This window comes from Schistocerca gregaria, chromosome 4 (genome assembly GCF_023897955.1).
Source record: "Schistocerca gregaria isolate iqSchGreg1 chromosome 4, iqSchGreg1.2, whole genome shotgun sequence".
Classification (NCBI taxonomy): Eukaryota; Metazoa; Arthropoda; class Insecta; order Orthoptera; family Acrididae; genus Schistocerca; species Schistocerca gregaria.
In genome coordinates, this window is record NC_064923.1 from 679,382,295 (window position 1) to 679,409,937 (window position 27,643).

The 27,643-nt window shown below is 41.0% G+C and overlaps 1 protein-coding gene across 1 annotated transcript in view; it reads right to left on the reverse strand.

The window, feature by feature from the left end:
• Positions 1-27,643, reverse strand: part of LOC126365907 (pyrimidine-specific ribonucleoside hydrolase RihA-like) — a 116,277-nt gene that overhangs the window by 11,335 nt on the left and 77,299 nt on the right. The window contains exons 4-5 of the mRNA XM_050008629.1: positions 19,012-19,128; positions 15,356-15,513 (exon numbers count right to left, since the gene is read on the reverse strand). Of these exons, the coding sequence (XP_049864586.1) occupies positions 15,356-15,513; positions 19,012-19,128 (275 nt within the window). The remainder of the gene's footprint in view (positions 1-15,355; positions 15,514-19,011; positions 19,129-27,643) is intronic.

The window sequence follows — 27,643 nt, forward strand, 5'->3', positions numbered from 1 at the left end:
TAGAATATTCAAAATGGGAAATGGATAGGTTGAAGCTGGATATAGTGGGGATTAGTTAGGTTTGGTGGTAGGATGAACAGAACTTCTGCTCAGATGGGGTAGTAATATAGCATCAAATAGGAGTACTACAGGAGTAGGTCTAATAATGAATAAGAAAATAATAATTTGGGTAAGCTATTATGAATAGTGTAATGAACACATTGTCATAGCCAAGATAGATGCAAAGCCAACACCCACCATAGTAGTACAAGTTTATACACCGACTAGCTCCACAGACAATGAAGAGATTGAGAAGCAGATAATAGAAATTATTCAGATACTTAAGGGAGAAGAAAATTTAAATGTGATGGGCAACTGGAATTTGTGCAGAGCACAAAATTTAATCATTGCTTACACTTGGTTAAAGAATCATGAAAGAAGCTTGTATATGTGGAAGAAATCTGAAGGCATCAGAAGGTTTCAGACTGATTATATAATGGTAAGACAGAGATTTTGGAACCACATTTAAACTGTGAGATATTTCCAGGGGCAGATGTGGAATGAGACTGCAATTTATTGGTAATGAACTACCGATTAAAGCTGAGGAAATTACAAAAAGGTAGTAAATTGGCGAGATTGGATTTGGGAAGTTGAAAGAACCAGAGTTTCAGAAGAAGCTTCAGGCAATGATTGATTAGAACAGGGGAAAGGATTACAGTAGAAGGCAAGTGAGTAGCTTTGAGAGAGAAAATAGTGAAGGTAGCAGATTATCAAATAGGTAAAAAAGATAAGGCCTTGTAGAGACCTTGGATGTCACAGGAGATATTTAATTTAGCAATGAAAAGAGAAAATATAAAAATGCAGCGAATGAAGCAGGCAAAAGGAAATACAAATGTTGACAAAATGAGATTGACAAGAAATGCAAAATGCCTAAGCAGGACTGGCTAGAGAACAAATGTTAGGATATTGAACCATATATAACTAACAGAAAGATAGATAACACCTACAGAAAATATAAAAGAGATATTTGGAAAAAAAAACAATTGAATGAATATCAAGAGCACAGATGGAAAATCAGTACTAAAAAACCAAGAAGGAAAATGTGGAAAGAGCATGTACTGGTGCTATACAAGGGAAGTGCATGAAGTATTATAGACAGAGAAAAGCACACATATGAAAATGAAACAGAGGATATGGTATTTCGAGAAGAATTTGACAGAGCACCGAAAGACCCATGTTGAAACACATCTCCTGGAGTAGATGACATTCAGAGCTACTGATATCAGTGGGAGAGCCAGATATAACAAAACTGTTCCATCTGGTACGCAAGATCTATGAGAAACACAAAATACCCTCACACTTCAAGAAGAATGTAATAATTGCAATTCCAAAGAAAGCAGGAGTTGACAGGTGTGAATATTACTGAACTATCAGTTTAACGCATCATAGCTGCAAAATACTAACATGAATTATTTGCAGAAGAGTGGAAAAACTGGTAGAAACTGGCATCGGGGAAAATCAGATACGATTCTGGAGAAATGTAGGAACATGTGAGGCAATACTGACCCTACAATTTATCTTAGAAGGTAAGTTAAGGAAAGGCCAACTTACATTTATAGCATTCATAGATTTGAAGAAACCTTTTGAAATGTTGACTGGAATACACCATTTGAAACCATGAAGGTAACGGGGGGAAATACAGGGAGTGAAAGTTATGCACAATTTTTACAGAAACCAGGTGGCAGTTATAAGAGTCAAACGTCATGAAAGGGAAGCAGTGGTTGAGAAGGGAATGACACAGGGTTGTAGCTTACCCCCAATGTTATTCAATCTGTAAATTAAGCAAGCAATAACGGAAACCAAAGAAAAGTTAAGAGAAGGAATTAAAGTTCAGAGAGAAGAAATAAAAACTTTGAGGTTTGCCATTGACATTGTAATTCTGTTAGAGATAGCAAAGGACTCGGGAGAGCAGCTGAACAAAATGGTCAGTGTCTTGTCAACAAAAGCAAAACAACATAATGCAATGTAATCAATTTAAATCAGGTGGTGCTGAGGGAATTAGATTATGAAATTAGGCACTAAAAGTAGTAGATGAGTTTTGAGCAGTAAAATAACTGATGATGCCCAAAGTAGAAAGGATGTGAAATGTAGACTGGCAGTAGCAAGAAAATCATTTCCAAAGAAGAGAAATTTGTTAGCATTGAATGTAGATTTAAGTATTAAGAAGCCCTTCTTGCAGTTATTTGTCTGGAGTGTAGTCTTGTATGAAAGTGAAATGTGAACTGTATGAAAGTGAAATGTGTACAAAAAACAGTTCAGAAAAGAGGAGAATAGGACCTTTTGAAATGTGGTAGTACAGAAGAATGCTGAAGTTTGGATGGGTAGATCATGCAACCAGTGAGGATGTACAGAATAGATCTGGAGAGAAAAGAAAATTGTGGCATAACATAACTAAAAGAAAGAACTTGTGGTGACTAACGACTTTACAAGTGATATATCTCCACCATAGCAGGCTCTCTGACCCATGCGGACTTATTGTGAGCCGCCGTATTGCTTCCCATTCTGTTGTGTGCTGCCGGCTGTATAAGACATTGTAAATATTCTTGCATAATAAAGTTGTATTAATGGATGTTGGTGTGTTATTTAATTATTGCCGCTGCTCCGCATATCAGGAATAACCACATTGGTGACCCCGATCTGTTTTAGTTCAATTAGTGAGTGCTATTAACAGTGATTTGTATTGTGCTATGAACAATGTTTCAACAACTGTTCAGTCCCTGTGATGTGACTTCTCAGACGCAGTTTTTCAAAGTGGAAAATGAATCCATTCCGGAAATCACGCCGCAGTTTCAGTGCCAAAGTAAACTCTGCTGGCAACCGGATTTTAACCTACGTGGCCCCGAGATAAGCTCAACAGTTCCCGCTTGGCCGCCGCAGCACATTCCCACGCCTACAGCTGCCTCATGACCGTCAGGTTGCATTCCGCTTATCGATGCCCCAGCACTGCCAGTGCTTGCCGTTCCAGATCATCTGCTGCACCCACACATGATGCCTGCTCTACAGCCACAGACTACACAACTCTACACGGACATCTTACAACCGCTCAGGTATGATGGAGCCGCGTCATCCGCACCGCGCACCATCCCGGGTCCTGTTCTTCTTCCGCACGTTTTCCCGATGGTTTCGTCCATCTCTGCTGTGACGGTTTCAACCACGCCCGCTACACTCCCGAACCCGTTGTTAACAGCTCCCGCATGCCTACCACCCACGCCCGTGGCAGCACCAGCTGCTCCAGCCGCGCCGGTCCACAACGTTTCATTGACTTCCACACCGGGTTCTTTCGCTTGGCAAACACCTGTCGTGTGCTCTCCAGTCCGAACTGCACCTGTTTCCATGGTACTGGAGAGTCTTCCGCACCCAACCATGCCCCCACCAGCCAGGGCCCCAGCAACTGTAACTGCCCACACTATGCAACTGAACTCACATGTCAAGACTGAATTCTCTTCTTGCACTCCTGCTGCTTGTAAATCATGTAGTTTTGTCGCTAATAACCAGATTAGTACAGCTACTGTGTGCCAGTCTCCTGGTGCCTACAATCCTGATTTGGCACCACTCTACACTGCTACACCGTCTGCACCTCCAAGTAGTGTGTTCGCTGCACTGACCGTTCCTCAGTACCTCGCGCCTAGCAGATTCCCAAAACTACCAGCCCTACAAACGGAGAACTCTAAGACATGGTTTGCATTAGTGGATAAAATGTTGGACATTCCCGGCATCCTAGATGACGGAGCCCGATTTGTGTGCCTTCTTAGGCACCTGCATGATCACACAGATCTTATTAGTGACCTGCTGCTTTCGACTCCCGTGCAGAATAAGTAGGAATTTGCTACAGCTTGTATCGTTGAATGCTTATCCCGTCCCCCTGCTGAGTCGATCCAGCGCATTATCCATGAGGAACACATCAGTGACCGTACCCCATCACATCTGTGATGCCACTTATGCGCCCTTGTGGACACAGACTTTCTACCAAATGTTGCACTTTGGACAATTTGGCTGCTTAAACTTCCTTCTGAGCTACAACTGCAGCTATTGTTCCATGTCTCTGATCCCCTTGAAGCACACCTGCGCATCGCCGACTGTACCTAAAGCATCATTCAATAGCGGTATCTCCAGCATTTGAGTCCAGCATCCGCCACCCCCATGCATTATGCAGTAACAGAAGCCAAGCCTACCCGCGGCCGTGGCAAGACACGCGCCTCCTTGTCAGTGCAAGCAACAGCCCGGCCACCCCGTGGTCGCCCGACTGCACTACCTACTTTTACGTTGCCGTCCCAAAAGTCACCAGAGATGGCCTAGCGAACACCTGAGTACACTCCAGCCATGCAGCTGGGCACCCCACCACCAACCCATGCTTCTGCACCGCAAGCTGGCTCTCCTTATTGCTGGTTCCACGCTAACTTTGGTGACGCGGCTCGCAACTGCAAACCCCCGTGCTTTTTCCCAAATACTTATGGCGGGCACATCTAGGCGCCACATCCCACCACGCTGCCTCACAGTGCCTACCGGCATCTCGTTCGATGCCTGCTGCACTGTCATCCGCTTCACACCTCTTCATCGAGGACACCAACACCGAACTTCGTTTTCTAGTGGACACTTGAACCAACATTAGTGTTATCCCACCCTCCCTCGCCCCTAACATAGATCCCTTATCTGCACTTCCACTGATAGCTGCTAACAATTCCCCGATTCCAGTGCTAGATTCCTCACATCTCCTGCTTAAATTTGCCGCAGATCAGGTTTTCCCCTGGACATTTTACGTTGCGGAACTTGATGCACCTGTACTGGGGCTCAATTTTCTTCACCACTATGCCCTCTCCCCTAATCTGCAAGTCAGCTGACTGACTCGTGTCTCCAGTTCGAGTGTTCCTGGTACATCACAACATTCCCTCCCTCAGCTCGAAGTTTCTACTGACTGTTCACACTCTGCCCTTTCAGAGTGTATGTCACTTGCTGCAAACCTTTCTTATGTTCTCTCAGCTTCCTTGTGTGAGCATTCAGACATCGATGCGTTGCGCACTCAGAATGTTGACCTGTGTGTTCACATTGACAAAGTCCATGCACAACTGTTGCAGACACAACAGCAGCTTCCACAACTCTACACACCCACTCTGGCAATCGTGGACAAGCCTCCACAGCCTGGGCATTGTTCTGCAGCTGTGATCCCATTAACGGTTCGGCCAGCCTCTGCCCCTACCCCTCCTGCCCCTACCCACCCTTCCCCTAACCCCCCTGCCCCTACCCCTCCTGCCACTACCCCTCCTGCTACTACCCCTCCTGCCATTACCCCTCCTGCCACTACCCCTCCTGCTACTATCCCTCCTGCCCCTACCCCTCCTGCCACTACCCCTCCTGCTACTACCCCTCCTGCCATTACCCCCCTGCCCCTGCCCCCTCTGCTTCTCCCAAGTTTTTGCATGCTATTGCCAATGGCATGTGCCACAGAATAAACACAACTGAAGGACCCCCTGTGCAGCATAAGACGCGCCGCCTAAACACGCAGAAACTTCACTGTGCTAAAGACATTGTTAAAGATCTTTTGGATTCCAACATTCTCTGTCAATCTGATAGTAACTGGTTGTCACCAATCCATCTCGTGCCGAAGAAGGACGGTACTTTCCGCCTCTGTGGTGACTACCGTGCTCTTAACTCACACACTACCATCGATAACTACTCTATCCCCCACATTCAAGATTTCACCCAGATGTTGCATGGTTCCCAGAAATTCTACATTCTCGATTGTAGCAAAGCATATCATCAGATTCCCACGTTCCCCGGAGACATCCCCAAGACAGCCATAATCACTCCATTTGGCCTCTTCGCATTCTGTTCCATGCCATATGGTCTCAAAAACGCCGCACAGACATGGCAACGCTTCGTCGATTCATTGTTGTTTGACCTCCCTTTCGCCTATGCCTACTTAGATGATATACTAATTTTCTCTCCCTCACCTGAGAAACACACTCTCCATCTTTCCAGAGTAATTGCACTGCTTGCTGCTAATGGAGTGGAGATCAACCACGAGAAGTCTCAGCTTAGCAGTCCTGAGGTCACCTTCTTAGTTCACACAGTCATGGCCGAGGGCGTCTGCCCTACCTCCTCTCGGGTTGAACTTATACTTAGCCTCCCTTCCCCAGAGGACTTCACTGAACTTCGCTTTTTTCTAGGCATGGTGAACTTCTACAGGCGCCACCTGCCCCATGCTGCATCTATCCAGATCCCTCTGATCGATGCTCTGGCGGGTAAGGATACTAAAGGCAAATGCAAACTTGTTTGGACACTGGAGATGGCCGATTCATTCAAAAATCTCAAGACCTCCCTCTCTAAAGTTCACAGTCGCCCACCCCGCTCCTGATGCACCGCTTTCTATTACAGCTGATGCGAGTGACACTGCAATTGGTGCAGTCCTTCAGCAACATGTATTGGATACCCCCCAACCCCTCCGTTTCTTCTCCAAGAAATTAACCAAATCCCAGTCCAAACGGTCCACTTTCGACCGTGACCTCCTCGCCCAGTAGGAGGCGGTCAAATATTTCAGAGCTGATGTCGAGGGTCACCTGTTCACGATTTATACAGATCACAGACCCTTGGCAGATGCAATCCGTAACCCCTCTCGTGATCTCCCCCCACAACGCTTCTGCCATATGGATTTCATATCCCAATATTCCACTCATGCACAATATATTTACTATTTTGGAGATAAAATATACAGGTGGGAAACATATATTTCCTTAAATACTGATATAATACACCACCTATCCTCTTTATTACATTTTAGTTCATTAGTTCTTTTATTTTATAATTATTTTAGGTTTTCTAAATTAAGATTTTAAATTTCATGATCCAATTTTAAAGAGAAATGTATTTCAATGGTGCAAAAGTAACATAATAATTAGTTTCTTAATTAGTGCCTGGAATGAATGGCTTGATGAAAAATCAACTATCTTTTATTAAATCATAGAATTTAACTTTTTATGATTTTAACTATAGGTTTTTCTCATACTTTTATTTAGTCTTGGTGCTTTTATTAATTTTATTTCTCATTCTGTCCATTTTAATTATGTCTTCACCCTGTGCTGCCAGCAGTTCCTCAGTTCTGCCTTAGGTATGCCCACTGTGTCCACAGTTTTTTTTTTATCATTTGACAATTGCTGTCAGTAAACTTTATTGTAATATGTATGGCACATACACTTATTTGCAGTTCCCCTTAAGAATTTAAACTGAAATTTCCGTTTTGACTCGTGACTATAAAGCCCTTTTAATTGAATTTTAAGGTATTCAATTAAGTTGTGTGCACACATAGTCTAAGATTACATTTCTAAATTTGTATTACACCATTGTAAACTGCATTCAGCCAATCATATGTAGCCGCCATGCCCCCTCAGCTGTTTGCACTGATGTTGTAAGCACAGTATGCAAATGATGACCCAACTTTAGGGGGACATGTATTTTATCATGAATTTACTCTGTGACAATGCCACATATGGCTATACATTTTGATCAATTTTTCTGTTAACTTCACGTTACTAACTTTTCAGTGTAAGTTCATTACGGTACTGCTTATTGCAGTTGATAGCCTACCTTTGTGTACTTTTTTCTGCATGTTTCTGTATTTAGATCAATCTGAAGACAAAATGAAAATACACTGTAGAACTTGACAGTTTATTTTTATACTGTTTTTTGGTCTTCTTTGTGTATTTAATGAGAATTATGTTTTGGGGTAGCATGAAGAATGAATTATTGAATCAATAGTTTGTATTTTATTTTGATCCATAGTTCATTAACATAAGATTAAGTTAATTTGGGGTACCAGTGTCATTGTTTCTAGAGCTCATTGTGATGACCTCGAAGAAACTGGAGTAGCAACTACATGCACAAATTTGCGTTTTGTGAAGTTCCTGCAGTGCCGTGAAGAGCCCTGGGTGATCACATGATATCTCCTTTGAGTGCAGTGCCTATTGCTACAGTTGGGAGATGAGGTTATTCTAGACATGGCCTACACATGAATAAGAGAGGGAAACATAGGTTGACTGAGCTTATTGCAGACAATATACAGGGGGCACCATCACACCAAGCAAGATCTCTGTGGTTACTGGTGTTAGAGATGCATCTTTTTTAGGTTAGAATCAGGATTCAGGCACCCTGTTTTGAAAGAATACAGAATAATAGAAGAGCCCTACAAAATGCTTAAGCATGCATAGAAAAATAAAGTTAGCTTATTTCGTCAAAATATTAGAGGATTGGGTAATAAGGTAGAAGAGCTTCTTGTCTGTTTGGAAAATTTAGACAGCTCTGAAAACATAGACATCCTATCTAAGCACCATATAACAACAGGGTTAAATAAATTACATATAAAATATTACACTCTAGCAGCTTACTCATGCAGAACCAATACAAGAAAAAGGAGGTGTTGGTACATACATTAAGATGGAACAGAAGTTTAAAAATATTGAGACAAGTAGATTTTGTAGTGATCAGCACATATAAGTGCGTACTTGAGAATTGATGCTGGAAAATGGTTTGATTTTGACTGTATATAAACATCATCATCATCATCGTCTCAGCCTTTTCCCACGTCATGTGGAGTCAGTGTTGCTTTGCTGCATCCTTCTCTTCCATTAATGCCTATCCAGTGTGTCTTCACTGAGCCATCCTTTCTCCCATAGGTCCCCTACTACCTTGTCTTTCCATCTCAGTTTTGGTTTTTCTCCTCTTCTTGATCCTTCAATTTCTAGGTCTTCAACTCTTCTCCCCATGTAGTACTCCCCTCTTCTGTGCACATGTCCATATCATCTTAGCCTATTTTCTTGCATCAACTTCCCTATGGCCCTACTTTCACTGTTCCCCTGATGTACTCATTCCTTTGTATATCCTTTCATGTCACCCCACTCATCCACATTAACATTCTTATTTCTGCCACTTCCATCTTTTTCTCTTGGGATTTTGTAATTGGCCAAGTTTCTGCACTATACAGCATCATAGCCCTCTCCACAGACTTGTAAAGCTTTCCTTTCATTCTGCAGCTAACCTTCTATCACACAGTACTCCGATCAGTTTCCTCCAGTTCATCCATCCACTATTTATCCTGTTCTGTATTTCGGCCTCCAGTCCTCCACCAATTTGCATGTAAGAGCCTAGGTATTTAAATTTGTTGACCAGCATCAGTTGTTCTCCTTGCAGGTTAATATATAGATCTTTGGCATCCTTGATACACCTATATTCTGTTTTCACCCTGCTAATTCTCATTTCCCTTTCTTCTAGAGCTTTTCTCCACTGTTCAAGCTGGTCTGTGCCTCCTGGGTGGGTTCATGGATTACAACATTATCGGCAAACATCATGCTCCAAGGTGCCTTTTTTTCACATCTTTGACTAGTAATCCTGTATATATTGTATATAAACCCCACTATGAAATTTTGAACTGTTTATGAGGAGTCTGGATTCCTTACTGTACTAGCTGTCAGAAAGCAGCAAGCAGTTAATGACCTATGACACTTCAATGTAGATTTTCCAAAGGATTCTGATAGGGAAAATGATCTGGAAATCTTATTTGGATCCTATACTTTGATCTTAGTAATTAACATTCCAACACAGTTGGATAAAGAAATTAGGATTCCAATTGATAATGTGTTCCTTGGTGAAGGTCAAACCAAGAAAGTACAGTAAAACGTCATTTATATGTGTGTTTTTTCCCCAGCGAAATATCCACAGTGTGCACAAGTTATGATGCAGTGTTTCAGAGTGGGTTGCCGATAGTGGATTGGTAAGGCTGATATTAGACTACAATAAAATTTGATAGTGTAATAAGGAACTTTGTCAAAGTTAGGCATTGGTCAAATTTTCTTTGATCAGATCTAGCACCTCACCTTAGATCTGATGAAAGGAAGTGTTCTTCTTGTTTACTGTATGGAGAAATCAACTGATGGAGCACTAGCATCACTGCAGCTGTCTGACCCACAATGTTTATCAACATGACTCCCAAATTTACATGGCGCATCGCATATAAAACAAAATTTATCACAAATTGATAGAAATATTTGAGGCAGATGAAGCACTGTCTAGCTTACGACATACTGAATACAAAAACAGAATAAAAAGTGAGATCTATAATAAAAATTGTGGATGTCATTAGCTGTGAAGTATGGCCAGGATATACCCCTGAGAATATAAAGGAGAAAATCTACAACTTCTGTAGAAATAAAAATTTCTCATGACTGCAGTATGTATTAAATTTATTTTCCTTCACATATTCCTCCTTCAGTGCGTTATAAATAGCTTCAAACAATTCTGGTATTATTTTCATCAATGTGCGCTGCAGCATTGAGTGCTATACCAGTACTGTAAACTAGAGTAGCTAGAAATCACAGTATTATGGTAAGTCTGTCTTTTGCAGATGTAGCATTTCCGAGGACAGTGTTCAGCTTCATAATATGAGGAGCCGCTTTCTTGAGCAGATATTGAAATGTACTCTCGTCCATTTCCAAAGGGATTTTCATGTAACTTTACATCCTCAACTTGCAGCTCCCATAGCAAGAAACTGACAGTGAGGGGAGATACAGAAGAGCCTCAGTGTTTAACGAGACAGTAAATGTGTTAGAAATAATCAAATAATTTGTGATGCACCACAATTTTTCTGACAAAATAATGACAGAGTTATCACATTTTGAGGGTACAGTGCACGCTATTGCCCCATCAAAGAAAAAACAAGCAAAAAATATGGACTTTTTTATGAAATGGCGTTATCTTCTGTGGTTTACATATTTCTTTACATCTTTGTTAAGTATGGTACCTAATAAGACTATATAACATGTTGTAGAATGTAACTTTTTATTTACTGGATTTTTAATTTGTGTTTACAAATTAATTTGATAGTATGGTGCTATATTTCATATATACATATATGTATTCGTCTGTAAAGAATTCGTGTTAGTATTTTGCAGCTGTGACTTATTAAGCTGATAGTTCGGTAATTTTCACATCTGTCAACACTTACTTTCTTTGGGATTGGAATTATTATATTGTTCTTGAAGTCTGAGGGTATTTCACCTGTCTCATACATCTTGCTCACCAGATGGTAGAGTTTTGTCAGGACTGGCTCTCCCAAGGTCGTCAGTAGTTTGAATGGATTGTTGTCTACTCCGGGGGCCTTGTTTCGATTCAGGTCTTTCAGTGCTCTGTCAAACTCTTCATGCAGTATTGTATCTCCCATTTCATCTTCATCTACATCCTTTTCCATTTCCATAATATTGTCCTCAAGTACATCGCCCTTGTATAGACCCTCTATATACTCCTTCCACCTTTCTGCTTTTCCTTCTTTGCTTAGAACTGGGTTTCCATCTGAGCTCTTGATGTTCATACAAGTGGTTCTCTTATCTCCAAAGGTCTCTTTAATTTTCCTGTAGGCAGTATCTATCTTACCCCTAGTGAGATAAGCCTCTACATCCTTACATTTGTCCTCTAGCCATCCCTGCTTAGCCATTTTGCATTTCCTGTCGATCTCATTTTTGAGACGTCTGTGCTTCTTTTTGTCTGCTTCATTTACTGCATTTTTATATTTTCTCCTTTCATCAATTAAATTCAGTATTTCTTCTGTTACCCAAGGAGTTCTACTAGCCCTCGTCTTTTTACCTACTTGATTCTCTGCTGCCTTCACTACTTCATCCTTCAAAGCTACCTATTCTTCTTCTACTGTATTTCTTTCCCCCATTCCTGTCAATTGTTCCCTTATGCTCTCCCTGAAACTATGTACAACCTCTGGTTCTTTTAGTTTATCCAGGTCCCATAGATTGTGGTCAGAGTCCACATCTGCCCCTGGAAATGTCTTACAATTTAAAACCTGGTTCCTAAATCTCTGTCTTACCATTATATAATCTATCTGATACCTTTTAGTATCTCCAGGCTTCTTCCATGTATACAGCCTTCTTTTATGATTCTTGAACCAAGTGTTACCTATGATTAAGTTATGCTCTGTGCAAAATTCTACCAGGCGGCTTGCTCTTTCATTTCTTTGCCCCAGTCCATATTCACCTACTACGTTTCCTTCTCTCCCTTTTCCTACTACTGAATTCCAGTTACCCATGACTATTAAATTTTCGTCACCCTTCACTATCTGAATAATTTCTTTTATTTGATTATACATTTCTTCAATTTCTTCGTCATCTGCAGAGCTAGTTGGCATACAAACTTGTACTACTGTAGTAGGTGTGGGCTTCGTATCTATCTTGGCCACAATAATGTGTTCACTATGCTGTTTTCAGTAGCTTACCTGCATTCCTATTTTCCTATTCATTATTAAACCTACTCCTGCATTAGCCCTATTTGATTTTGTGTTTATAATCCTGTATTCACCTGACCAGAAGTCTTTTTCCTCCTGCTAATGAACTTCACTAATTCCCACTATATCTAACTTTAACATATCCATTTCCCTTTTTAAATTTTTAACCTACCTGCCCGATTAAGGGATCTGACATTCCAAGCTCCGATTCATAGAACGCCAGTTTTCTTTTTCCTGATAACAACATCCTCTTGAGTAGTCCCCGCCTGGAGATGTTAATGGGGTACTATTTTACCTCCAGAATATTTTACCCAAGAGGACGCCATCGTCATTTAATCATGCAGTAAAGCTGCATGCCCTCGGGAAAAATTACGGCCATAGTTTCCCCTTGCTTTCAACCGTTCACAGTACCAGCACAGCAAGGCCGTTTTGGTTATTGTTACAAGGCCAGATCAGTCAATCATCCAGACTGTTGCTCCTGCAACTACTGAAAAGGCTGCTGCCCCTCTTCAGGAACCACACGTTTGTCTGGCCTCTCGACAGATACCCCTCCGTTGTGGTTGCACCTACGGTACGCCTATATGTATCGCTGCAGCACGCAAGCCTCCCCACCAACGGCAAGGTCCATGGTTCATGGGGGGATCACAACCTTATGATCACTATTATCCTCCTCTACATTAACAGATTTGAGAAGTTCAAGTATGTTTGTTGCTATGAAGTCTAAGACATTACCTTCATGAGTTGGTTCTCTATCTGCTCAAAGTAATTTCCAGACAAACAATTCAGAATAAAGTCAGGCAAGTCCCAATCTCTGGTGCCAGTTCTGATAGCATGACTCTCCCAATCTATACCTGGCAAGAAGAAGTGATCCCCCTATTACAAAAGGTTGATCAATAAATGTAGTATCACCTTTTTTGTCAATGTTTTCATAACCGAGCAAGTGATTTACATGGCTCAAAGACTTATTACAACTGTGAGTGACAGATTATCTCTGAGTCATGTTATAAAACTCTTTGGATATAATGTGAAACATTACACGTACAGTGGAGTGACTTACTTCTGTTTTAGAATTGCAGAGAGTAGGATCACAGAAGAACTGTAATGAGCGGCATTGTTGTAAGCTGCCACTTTGAATACTGAATGTAATTTGATTAATTATGATAACATTTCATTTCATACAAGAGGATGGTGTATGCTGAAATGTAGCTAAAAAATCATTTATGGAAAAATATAATGTCATGAATGGAAAAGGAACGTTTAATTCTTTGGTTATTTTAAGTTCTCCCTTGTCTGTGGTTCAGAACATTATTTGGTGTATTGTAACTTGTAGGGAACTTTGTATCCTGGGAAATCAGTAGAGCCTGCACCACCGTCATTTAAGCTCTATTCTGAGAAATTAAATATTGGACTTTTATTGAAATTAATACAAAATTTGGACACTGATTCCCATGCTGCAGAGTGAGTATGTCATAGCACCCAATACAGCTTCCCCATGACGTACAATTGTGCCTCTGATCATTTTAAGAATTTTCAGAGCCAACATCTGCCACAATTGTACAGAGCTACAGAGATTTTATTCCAGGTGCTGACTTCAACATCAAGAGGCAGACAGAGTATGATTATGAACTGTAATTGTCTAATCATTTTGTTTTATTGACTTAAGAATTCAAAATAGTAACTAAATTTATGCCCGGGAGTGTGGGAGATACTTGTGTTAAAATATTAGGGAAATTTCCATTCAAGTAACTAGTTACTATTAATTTAACTTCAACTTCATGGGGAGGAAAGTTAAAGAAAGTTATTAACAATATTCTGCAAATTCTCTCTTAAAGACTCTACCACTATAGCTCCTGACCCAGGTGGTGTATAAAAGCATCCGATTACCATTTTTGACTGACCTTTGATGCTAACTTCACACATATTAATTCACATTCGGAATATGTGATAACCTCACTAGATAGTATCGAATCGTTCACTGCAATAAATACACCACTGCCATTGATGGGTAACCTATCCTTACAATAGAAACTCCAGATAGGAATATCAACAATATAGGAAAAGACAGATTGACACTTACCATAAAGAAGACACGTCAAGTTATAGACAGACGCAATTAAAATACACTCGCATATAGCTTTCAGTCACAGCCTTCATCAGTAAAAGACACACACACACACACACACACACACACACACACACACACACACACACACACACACACACACAAAGCAAGCACACCTCACACACACATGACGATCAACACCAGCATCTTGGGTAGATGCTATAGTTGGCGGTCGTGTGTGCGTGAGGTGTGCTTGCTTGTGTGTATGAACGGTGTGTATCACAGTTGAGACCAGTTTCCAATCCTCAGTTTATTTTGTCAATAAATGCTTTCACTTCAATCCGTGGTTTATTTGTCAACAAATGCTTTCACTTCTTTTGGGCCTAACAAAGGTTAAATTTAGAGGGGGGTTGGGGTTGTTTGGGGGAAGAGACCAAACAGCGAGGTCATCGGTCTCAGCAGATTAGGGAAAGATGGGGAAGGAAGTTGGCCGTGCTCTTTCAAAGGAACCATCCCAGCATTTGCCTGAAATGATTTAGGAAAATCGTGGAAAAACTAAATCAGGATGGTCGGACGCGGGATTGAACCGTCGTCCTCCCGAATGCGAGTCCAGTGTGCTACCACTGTGCCACCTCACTCGCTGGTTAAATTTAGAGTTTAGTTTCTAGACCAGTTGTCCCTCTAATATGTGAATGTCTTTTAATTGTGCCTGTCTGCAACTTGGCATGTCTTCTTTACAGTGAGTATCAAGACAGATTGCTACTTACAGTCATTTCCTACCATCTTTCTGTTCCAAATACTATCTGGGCATTATAACCATCAATAAGTGGTACTAATTATGGACATTAATATGGACACTCCTGCAGGTTACTAATATCACATTAACTTTTTGATCCCCGTTCTGTGGGGAGGAGCATTTAATGTGAGGACAAGCATATGATAAATATGAGTAAAATTTGGCACTTTTGATATATGTGACTACTTACCATTGTGATATAGTTTCTCATATTAACTGTTTCCCATGGTGTTAATAAGACTTGTTTGCTTTCTGATGTATTCTCAGCTAATGAACTGAAAACTATGCTTGCTGCTTCAGGGTCCATGAATATGTTGAACTCAACACCTGGTTTTCTGTTACCAACACCTGAAAGTAGGCACTCTAGACAGATCTTAAAAAGGCATAAGCATATAAAGCCACAGTTTTGATAGAGCTTACGACAGTCATTACTCACTGAACATGGTATCCATATACTTATCTATGGCAACAAGAAACAATTTTGCATCTCAGGCTTAAGGAACTAATGACTTTATTTATGTTCTAAACAACTCTCATGAGAAAAATGGTACACTAAGAGTACAGAGATTTAATGTAGAGAGTAAATCAGTTTGAATAACAGACTAAAGCATAATACTGGAGAAAACAAAGGAGCATAATCATAACATGATGTAACATAATAAACTCAACTTTCTGAAATATGGCATTAATTTGTAAATAAAGACAAATTGTCTTTCATCATGTAGAGGAAGTCTAAAGTGATAAAGTGGCACGTAGTAAGAGTGATGAGTGTTGCTTGGCTTTTGTGTGTATCTCTGTTGGCATGGGAGGGGGGAATGATACTTCAGCTTAAATGAAGAAAGTAATGGTCTCAAATCTGGAGTGGGTATGACAAGAGGCAAGAGGAGAAGAAAAAGCTGGTAAATGTAAAGATCAGAGAATGAAAGTGAAAGAATAAAATTTTTTGAAACAAAAATTATTTTTACAGGAAAGAGCTTTTCTTAAACTATTTTTCTACATACACACATCAGAAAAAGTTTTGCACCACCTTGGTTCGAAGAGTTCTGTCACCTGTACAGAAAATTGGAATAGAGATCAACATAAACATCATTTCCGCCCTTTTTATTGGTCATGAAAACCACACATTGCATGTTGTACCACCATACAGTGAGACATTCAGAGGTGGTGGTCCAGATTGCTATACACAGTGGTACCTCTAATACCCAGTAGCACATCCTCTTGCATTGATACATGCATGTATTCATCATGACATACTATCCACAAGTTCATCAAGGCACTGTTGGTCCATATTGTCCCACTCCTCAATGGTGATTCAGCATAGATCCCTCAGCGTGGTTGGTGGGCCACGTCTTCCATAAACAGCCCTTTTTAATCTATCCCAGGAATGTTAGATAATGTTCATATCTGGAGAACATGCTGGCCACTCCAGTTGAATGATATTATCCTGAAGGAAGTCATTCACAAGATGTGCACGATGGGGGTGTGAATTGTCAACCATGAAGACTAATGCCTCTCCAATATGTTGCCGATATAGTTGCAGTATCAGTTGGAGGATGGCATTCATGTATCGTTCAGCCATTACGATGCCTTCCATGACCACCAGCAGCATATGTCGGCCCCACATAATGCCACCGTGAAACAGCGGGGAACCTCCACCTAGCTATACTTGCTGGACAGTGTGTCTAAGGCATTCAGCCTGACCGGGTTGCCTCCAAACATGTCTCTGGTAGAAGGTGTATGCGACACTCATTGGTGAAGAGAACATGATGCCAATCCTGAGTGGTCCATTAGGCATGTTGTTGGGCCCATCAGTACCCCGCTGCATGGTGTCATGGTTGCAAAGATGGACCTCGCCTTGGACGTCAGGAGTGAAACTGCACATCTTGCAGCCGATTGCTCACAGTTTGAGTCATAACACGACGTCCTGTGGCTGCATGAAAAGCATTATTCAACATGTTGGCATTGCTGTCAGGATTCCTCCAAACCACAATCCATAGATAGTGATCATCCACTGCAGTAGTAGCCCTTGGGTGGCCTGAACGAGCCATCTCATCAACAGTTCCTGTCTCTTTGTATCGCCTCCATGTCAAAACAACATTGCTTTGGTTCACTCCAAGATGCCTGGACACTTCCCTTGTTGAGAGCCCTTCCTGACAATGTGGATGTGATCAGACTGCTGTATTGACCATCTAGGCATGGCTAAACTACAGACCACACGAGTCGTGTACCTCCTTCCTGGTGGAATGACTGGAACTGTTCAGCTGTCAGACTTGCTCCGTCTAATGGGCACTGCTCATGTATGGTTGTTTACATCTTTGGGCAGGTTTAGCAACATCTCTGAACAGTCAAAGGGACTGTGTCAGTGATACAATTTCCACGGTCAACACATATCTTCAGGATTCTGGAAACCGGGGTGATCCAAAACTGTTTTTGATGTGTGTAGTTGTCACCATTGTTGAAACATTTGTCATAGCAGGAAATTGATTTTTCATTGTCCTCTTCATAGAAAGATGCTGCCTGTGAAGACAGCTACTATTGAATACTGTTTTTTGTGACTTTTCTGTTTGCTGAGTTCTTTTGCAGAGGTGAAACTGTCAATTCTGTATGATTCTGTGAAACACTGACAAAACTTCAGATGCAGTTCAAAACAAAGGCGTAGAATGTTCAGTCAAGACATTGTGTTGCTTTATGACAAAGCCCATCACCATTCTGCTTGTGTCACTCAAAACTTTCTTCTGCAATTCAGTTGGGAACTGTTCAATCACCTACCACACAGCTCTGATCTTGCACCTTCTGACTACCACTTGTTCTTGTATTTGAAGCGTGATTTTGGAGGAAGCCACTTTAACAGTGATGACAATGCAAAAATCGAGTTCAGCAGCAACTGTCTTACTGCAGCAGCAACTGTCTTACTGGTGACACCTTTCTATGAAGAGGGTGTAGATAAGTTGATTCCCCACTGTGGCACATGTCTGAACAATGGTGGCAGATATGAAGAAAAATAGTTTAAGAAATGCTCTCTCTTTTAGAAATAAATTTTGGTTTGAAAAAAGGTTTTATGAAACAATGGAAACTCTAAGTTGGAATATCAACAATATAAGGAAAAGATAAATTGCTACTGACCATAAAGATGGCACACTGAGTTGTGGACAGGCGCAACGAAGAGACACTTACATATTAGTTTTTGGTCAAATCCTTCTTCAGAAAAAGGAAACACACACACACATCCATTCACACAAGCAAGCCCATCTCACACACACATGACCACCATCTCTGGCATTCCAGCCCAAGCTGCCAGATATGGCAGTCATGTGTGCAAGAAGTATGCTCACAATGTGTGAATGAATATGTGTGTGTTTTGTTTTCTGCAGAAGGCTTTGGGCAAAAGCTAATGTATAAGTGTCTTTTCGTTGTGTCTGTCTGCAAGTCAAAATGTTTTTATGAGTTTTTTTTCCAAAATGGTACTTACTTTCTGCAGATGCCTTACGTATAAGTAATTCCTTTTATATGCTTGTATGTTACTCATTGCTCCCTCTTTACAGTGAATGATGATGTATCCTCACACTATTTGTAATGAAATTAACTTTTTTTTAACGTAAACCTTGTGCAGTGTGTTTCATATATATGTCGCTACTTAAATGCCAATTTTTTGGTGACTTATCCTTAACTATTTCCGTACTTTGCTGCTCTCTTTCCTGTTGTGCTTAATTACTTAAGAAAAAGGGTGTAAATCTGAGGATTGTTAAAATTTTCATGCTGTTGTTGGCTTTAGTACAACACCTGTACTAATTACAACTATTTCATAATTGTTTGTTCTACTTTAAACACAAATCCTTTATATCTTACCCTCAACACTGCCTCCCAAAACAGCCACTTGCTTCACATTTTGAATAAAACTAGGATCCTTTCTTATTGCTAAAGCAATGTTGGTCAGAGGTCCTAATGCCAGTAGTGTGATGTTCCCTGTGAACAGTTTCAATGAGATGATAAAACAGCCATTTTAATTTATCCATTCAAGTAAGCTTTTGAATACACAAAGAGAGGAAAGTAGCACAGAATTGCAGCAATTAACAATAAAATCAGATGAAGATGTCACATACTGAAAGTAAAGAAAGAACTCTATATGAAAAATATATTTTGATTATTTTTTATTCATTTATTTAACTAGGCAATGATTAATAGTTTTACTTTTAGAATTATTGGTTTCAGCTATCACTAGAGCCATCCTCAGATCAGTGTGCTGCAGCATAAGGAACCTTGTATCATGTTAGCACATACACTTTTCATCTGGTTCAGCAAAAGAGAAAAGATTTTTTTTTTAACAGCATTCTCCAAAGTAATAATTATGTTATATCCCACTTTTTCAGGCAAGCAGGTTTAATGTAGGTGTTTCATGTGGGAAGACACCATTTGTTCCATGATTTATAAGGTTTTTGAATTTAAACATACACAACATTCATGATGTACCTTGTGTTAGAACTTCTGATCTTGAAACTCATGAGAAAATTGATTTCTCTCTCTGGACTCAAGAATCATGTATCTGGAAATTGAGAGATATGTTCTGAATAGTAATGAAATGATGTACAGAAGTAAGCTTCATAGATATGGTTACTGAATACCAGCATAACATTCTTTTACAGTCAGCATCAAGAAGAGTGGATGGTCATGAACAGCAATGGGGACATGGAAGTCATTGATTGAAACACATATGCTGAATACCAGAATTGACTATTGCTTAAAGACAGATGCCAGTTATCCCACCAAAACCTACTTACAAAGCTTTGGAAAACAGTATTAAGTGAAGAATCTAGAGATGTTGTTGAGCCTGCTGTATATCATTTATGTAAGGATTGTTAAGACAAGATTAGACTAATTACAGTGTGCACAGAGGCATTTAACCAGTCATTCTTCTCATACTCCATTTGCAGCTGGATGGGGAAGAAATCTTAATGTGTGGTATCATGCAAGTACCCTTTGCTATGCCCTTGCAGAGAATATATGTACATGTATATTGCTCTCATTATGAAAAAACATATCGGGAAAGGGAATGAGTCATTAGTGAAGAGAATGAACTTCTATATCCTACTCTTGTATGCTTCACAGACTACTGTCCAGCTTCAATGATAGTTAAATTACCAGTGGCAGGCAGTGTTGTGTGACCTTTGGTGTGCTGTTCAGTGTGATAAAAGTGAAACACAGGGCACATGTTTCCACATTTAGTCCTCACAAAGAGAAGTACATAAGTAATTTAATACATTATTTACATCATAGAAAGTAGCAAAAAAAAAAAAAAAAAAAAAAAAAAAAAAAAAAAAAAAAAAATTAGATCCAATAATGTGTGACAAATTTAGAGGTATGTACTTCTTTTTTTATGTCTTAAGGAAATCTTTACTGTGAAGATTATATCACCCTGGGTTCCAATAATGGGAAATGAAGAAATACAAAGTCTAAATTGAAATTACAATGAAATGAATACCCCTATCAGCATGAAGGCATTGATATAAGCCAATGGGGACAGTTGAAAATGTGTGCCCGGACTGGGACTCGAAGCCGGGATCTCATGCTTACATGGCAGATACTCTATCCATCTGAGCCACCGAGGACACAGAGGATAGTGTGACTGCAGGGACTTATCTCTGGCACGTCTCCCATGAGACACACATTCGCAACTTGCACTATATGAATAGTGCCCCTGCCCATTGTACTCATTACTCGCAGCCTTACTACCAATTCCTGTAAGAGTTTAGGCACTGTTTGTGCATCTACATAGAAGAAGATGGTCAAATGGCTGGTGAGCCTTATACATGAATGAACTGCATGGCCAACGATGGTATCTGTTCTTTCAGACGTGTCCGAAAGAACGTATACCATCTTCATATATATTAAGACTAAATTTTTGAAGAAAAAAATGATCTGTATATTATTTCTACCACTTTATTTTACATGATCTTGTAATACAGAAATGGAATGCTTCCAGGTATGAGTTCTTATTTAAAGAGTTGTTTGGTCTCCACTACAGTCCATAAAAGTATGTGATGAAATTTAGAATGATCCACATCTCTTTAAAATGCTTAGCATTTAAAATTTGTAACTTTTATTTGTATACAGGTATTACCTCCTTAAGTTGCTATGTATACTGACAAACCATGCAGCTGACACTATTCAACATGTGTGGGGTGATATCACTTACAGAGATGCAGTCTTTCAAACTATTTATATATTTTCACTTACTACAAGGATTGGAACTTTAATAGTGGCAACTATTTAATTACCGCTCATACAAAATGGAAACGTGTTTCAAAGTTTTACTAACCTTCAAAGTAGTTACCAGCATTGTGTATAACCCATTGCCAGTGGTGTGGAAATTGTAGGATACTCTTAGCAATGCCAGTTGTGTTGACAGTTCAAACAGCATGGTCTATTGCCCGATGAATTATTAGCAGTTCTGAAGTGAAGTGTTTGCTTCAGTTTAGAAATTGAGTTGAACTCACAAGGACTTAAGTGAGGGGAGTGAAGTAGGTGGTATAGCACTTAGCATACCCATCAGTCAAGCGAATCAGTAACAGCTTGCACTGTACGTGCCTGGGCATTGTCCTGCAAAATGATGGTCAGGTCCTGCAGAAATTGTCATCACTTCTGTCTCTAAGCTGGTTGTAGGTTGGGTTCCAAAAGTGAACAGCATAGAGACAGAAGTGATGACACTTTCTACAGGACCTGACCATCAATTTTTTGGACAATGGTCAAGTATGTACAGTGCAAGCTGTAACTGATTTGTTTGACTGATGGGGCTGCTAAGTGCTATACTGCCTACTGCACTCCCCTGGCTTAAGTTCTCATGAGTTCAACTTGATTTCTAAGCTGAAGGAAACACTTCACGGCATTCGCTTCAGAACTGCTACAAATTCATCGGGCAATAGACTGCGCCACTCGAACTGTCAACACAACTGGCACTGCTAAGAATATCCTGTGACTTCTACATCACTGGCAACAGGCTATACACAATGCTGGAGACTACTTTGAAGGTAAATAAAACTTTGAAACACGTAAACGCTGTAAATAAATAGTTGCCTTTATTATAGTTCCAACCCTCGTACATTTATGATTAATTTTCAGTAAAATAAAAATATGGTTCTATTCATTGTCGTGAATGATTGAGAGATAGTACAATATCCTAATAACAATAACTGAAGAGGTTTATGGTGAAAAACCAGGCATTATTGCCTGGAAGTATAACTCCTATACCTCCGTACACTACAATGTGATGTGTAATTAACACACAAAAACTGATGTGTCTTAATAAACATTTGTTAACTTTGACAAAACAGGAGGCATCCACCATCTAAAATTGCTTTGTATGAACTAGCATCATTGGCGCTTGCTGTAGTGCACAGATGGTGTACATCTGGTACAGATCAAACCAAAGAGGATGGTGATATGGCTGACCATAGTGGGAAGAGGGAGTGGCTCTTCCACTTTGAGAGCAGCACTGAATTGTTGGCTGACATAGTGTGATTCAGGAGTGTGTTCAGGGGAGACAGATTGGTCATGGTATTAAGGGTCAGGCTGATAGGTTGCTGACATGTGAGAGTTGTGACAACACTGCTGTGAAATCCATCATCACTGGCAGGCAGATGGTCCGAAGGAGGTGGTAGCCGATTGCCTTTGATGTGATCTATGGAGCTCTGTGTTTTGCTTGTATGTGTAGGGTACTGTTGACTAAATTGACTGCAATTTCTTCCAGATGAAAGTCTCTTACATCAGTCATGATTGTTTCTAGTTGCACAGGACATGATTCACTCAGATGAGGGCCGTCCAGGTCGTCGTGATTCTGTAGGTTATTCATGTTGTCTTTGGTGATAAAAGTCCATGCTAGTTTCAGTGTGTTGATTGAGACTGCCCTGGTGCTTCTTTTGATATCAGTATCAAACATGTGAGGTCCCAGTCTGGCCACTTGGAATGGACTGTTGTAGGATGGTCATAATGCTGTTCATACTGTATCATCACATAGCATGATGTGTATGCCGTTCAGCAGTCTCTTATGAGTGAATAGTTTGGGGGCTGTGTCAGCAAACAGATGAGGTACCATTGAATTTCTAGTGTGATCCTTGACATGTTGCACTATCAAGGGAAGATCCAATGGCTGGGACAGGGAGGACACGTAGGAGAGCTTCCATCCATGTGTCCCTGAATCGCATAAGAACTGTCTTCATTGTGTGGTGCCATGGTATCATGGTGAGAGATGCTACAGAAGTTAGGAACAGCTTCTACACAGTGTGGAAGTCTGTCAGTCATGGTAGGAGATATCTGTAGCCCTCTGACTGTGGTAGAAGTCCTGCAAGGTCTAGGTATAAGTGACAGAAGCAACCATGTTGTATTTCGAAACTGACAAGTGATGCATGTGTGTTTCAGCCCATCTTGCTTCATTGACAGTTGAGGCACATGCACATCCAGTCACAGCAGTTGTGTCTAACGTCCAGCCAAACAAATCACTCAGTGAACAGCTGTGTCATGGAATGGATACCTGGTTACTTGGAGGGGAGTTCACGACATTAGCTTAGCATGAGGTCAGGAAGCAGCGTGATTTTTTGGAGCATGTGCCAACTGACTGAGCAGAGGAGGCAGGAGTGCCAAAATTGATGTTCTGCCCGTGTTGAGCCACTGAATATATTCTGTCTGTTAGTACCAACTTCCTTCTGAGTGGCTCTTAACTCGTGCACCACAGTAATTGTGAGCTGTAGCTGGGATGGAAGTTTCACAATCCATAATGTCCAAAGGGTTGAGTCCAGCATTAGTGTGAGGTTGACTAGCAAATGAAGATGACTCCAGAATTGTGAAGGCATTCCCTTGGTGAGCTGTTCCTCATAAATGACTTGCCACACCTGTTGTTCAGAAGTGGGGGCAAGTCATGGTAATAATGCTGTTTTTTCTTCATCATACTTGTTGTGTGGCGAAGGGGAAAGGATAATATCACTTATTAGTTCCGCATGTTCCTTGAGATTACGGATTAACATCACAAATTTTGAAATGTCTTTGGAAGTGCCTAGTGAAGTGAATGTACTCTCAGCCATTGCGAAACACAATGGCACTTCGTCAGGTTGGAATGGTGTGAGTTTCAGTTGTCGTGCAGTTCTGAACTATTCTGTGAATCCAATAATGGTTGTACTGCCTGAGCTAAATGGAAAGGCACGACCAGTGCTGTGCCTATGAGTCACAGCATGATTGGTGCTGGGAGCATATCATTGACATTGCACAAAGGTCAAGAACATCAATACCCTATTCTGTGAAGTGAAAGTAAACTTTCAAAAGGGTTTGACTTAACAGGAAAGACTGATACACCATTACATCTGTTTTCAAAAGATGTGCTGAATCTTGAAAACAACTGTGAAAAGCTTTGTGATAATCTTGATCTCAACCCACCTCACAGTAAAAAATGGTCTGCAGTTAAGACAATAAAGCAAGAGGGCACAAAATAATTGTCAGTTGATAAATCTATATTTTGAAGGCATCAATGGATTTATCTACGACGTGTGTTGTGTCCACAAAGACTTCCAAAGTGATCATTTGCTACAAGTAGCAATTTTTTACAATTATGGGGACATTGAGACAAAGGTAATCACTGACTAGTGCCGCTTAGTGTGGGCATGGATCCTCTGCACCAGGGATGCCAGTTCGCACCAATTGATGTTATGTGGTGGATTGTATGAACTTCTTCTTCTGTAGTGGTCAATCCAAGGATTGGTTTGCAACAGCTACAATGGCATCTTGTCTCCATTCTGTGCATCTTTCAGCTTTTCTCTTCATGTCTCTATAGGTGTTACATCCCACATCTTTCACAATTTGACCCATGTACCTCAGTCGTGGTCTTCCTCTTGGTCTTTTCCCCTCGACATATCCCTGTATGATTGTGTTCAGGTGTCCTTTGTGTCTTAATAGGTGGCCTGTAAATTGCACTCTTCTTTTAACAATGAAACTCCAGAAGCTTCTCTTCTCACCTGCTCTTTCCAGAACCACTTTGTTTGTGACCTTGTCGATACATTTTATTTTGAGCATGCGTCTATAGCAAGACATTTAAAAAGAACTTACCTTCCGGTCTTCCTCTGTCCCGAGAGTCCATGTTTCACACCCATAGCATGCCACACTCCACACATATGATTTCAAAAATCTTTTCCTGATTTCAAGGCAGATGCTCTTAGATGTTAAGATGTTTTTCTTCTTGTTAAAAGCAGCCTTTGTTTGAGCAATTCTACTTTTCACTTCTGCCTTGCTCCTTCTATCCCTGGTAATATTACTGCCCAGATAAGTAAATTTATCAACTTGTTCAATCAGTTCATTGCCTACATGGACTTGGACTTTCACTTGATCTTTTTTGTCGTATGCCATTATTTTTGTTCTTGCTTTATTAATTCTCATATTATATTCTTCCCCCATAACTTTATCGATTCTATTCAGTAGGACTACAAGATCTTCTTCACTTTCAGCCAGGACAGCTATGTCATCAGCATATCTTATCATATCTATTCGTTGGCCATGAATTTTCCCTTACTTTTTTCAGCGCCTCTTCAATGTATAGGTTAAAGATAACAGAGGATAGTGCGCAACCTTGTCGGACACTTTTCCGTATCTGCAGCTCTTCTTGTTTTGTACTTTCACGGATAACTGCTGTCTCATTTTTGTACAGGTTCCATATCATTTTTCTATCTTTATGGTCTATTCCTACTTTTTTGAGTTACTATTTTAGAGGCGTGAGTAACTAGCCTGAGTGTCCTATAATTTTCACATCTTGTAGCATTTGTATTCTTTGGAATGGGGATCATAATGTTTTTCTCAAAGTCTGTTGGAATTTTACCCTGCTCGTACATGTTGAAAACAAGATTATACAACTCCTGATTCAGTTTTGCTCCTCCAGATTTCAGAAGTTTGGCTATGATGTTGTCTATAACAGGCAATTTGTTGTTTTTCAATTTTTTCAGAGCTAGTTCAAACTCTTCCTTTAATATAGGTGCACCTATGTTGTGTGCATCTACTTCTGCTTCTTCTTCCATGATGTTTTCAGACAGTTCTGGTCCGCTGTACAATTTTCCTATATATTGTTTCCATCTTCTTGCAACTTCATCATCGTCATCCAACATATTGCCATTTTCATCCATCACAGCCCTACACTTGTTTCTTCTGTCTCCAAAGCAATGTCTCACACATTTATATGCCTTGTCAATATTTCCCTTTCTCATGTTGTCCTCAACTGAAATATAGAGATCATCAAGGTATTTTTCTCTTGCTTGTTTTGCCTCTCTGTTGATTCTGTTTTTCAGACTCTTGTATTTCTCTTGGTCTTCCTTCTTCACAGAATGTTTTAATTTCCTTCTTTCTTCCATCATACACTCCTGGAAATTGAAATAAGAACACCGTGAATTCCTTGTCCCAGGAAGGGGAAACTTTATTGACACATTCCTGGGGTCAGATACATCACATGATCACTCTGACACAACCACAGGCACATAGACACAGGCAACAGAGCATGCACAATGTCGGCACTAGTACAGTGTATATCCACCTTTCGCAGCAATGCAGGCTGATATTCTCCCATGGAGACGATCGTAGAGATGCTGGATGTAGTCCTATGGAACGGCTTGCCATGCCATTTCCACCTGGTGCCTCAGTTGGACCAGCGTTCGTGCTGGACGTGCAGACCGCGTGAGACGACGCTTCATCCAGTCCCAAACATGCTCAATGGGGGACAGATCCGGAGATCTTGCTGGCCAGAGTAGTTGACTTACACCTTCTAGAGCACGTTGGGTGGCACGGGATACATGCGGACGTGCATTGTCCTGTTGGAACAGCAAGTTCCTTTGCCGGTCTAGGAATGGTAGAATGATGGGTTTGATGACAGTTTGGATGTACCGTGCACTATTCAGTGTCCCCTCAACGATCACCAGAAGTGTACGGCCAGTGTAGGAGATCGCTCCCCACACCTTGATGCCGGGTGTTGGCCCTGTGTGCCTCAGTCGTATGCAGTCCTGATTGTGGCGCTGACCTGCATGGCCCCAAACACGCATACGACCAACATTGGCACCAAGGCAGAAGCGACTCTCATCACTGAAGACGACACGTCTCCATTCATCCCTCCATTCACGCCTGTCGCGACACCACTGGAGGCGGGCTGCACGATGTTGGGGCGTGAGCGGAAGACGGCCTAACGGTGTGCGGGACCATAGCCCAGCTTCATGGAGACGGTTGCGAATGGTCCTCGCCGATACCCCAGGAGCAACAGTGTCCCTAATTTGCTGGGAAGTGGCGGTGCAGTCCCCTATGTCGCTGCGTAGGATCCTACGGTCTTAGCGTGCATCCGTGCGTCGCTGCAATCCGGTCCCAGGTCGATGGGCACGTGCACCTTCCGCCGACCACTGGCGACAACATCGATGTACTGTGGAGACCTCATGCCCCATGTGTTGAGCAATTCGGCGGTACGTGCACCCGGCCT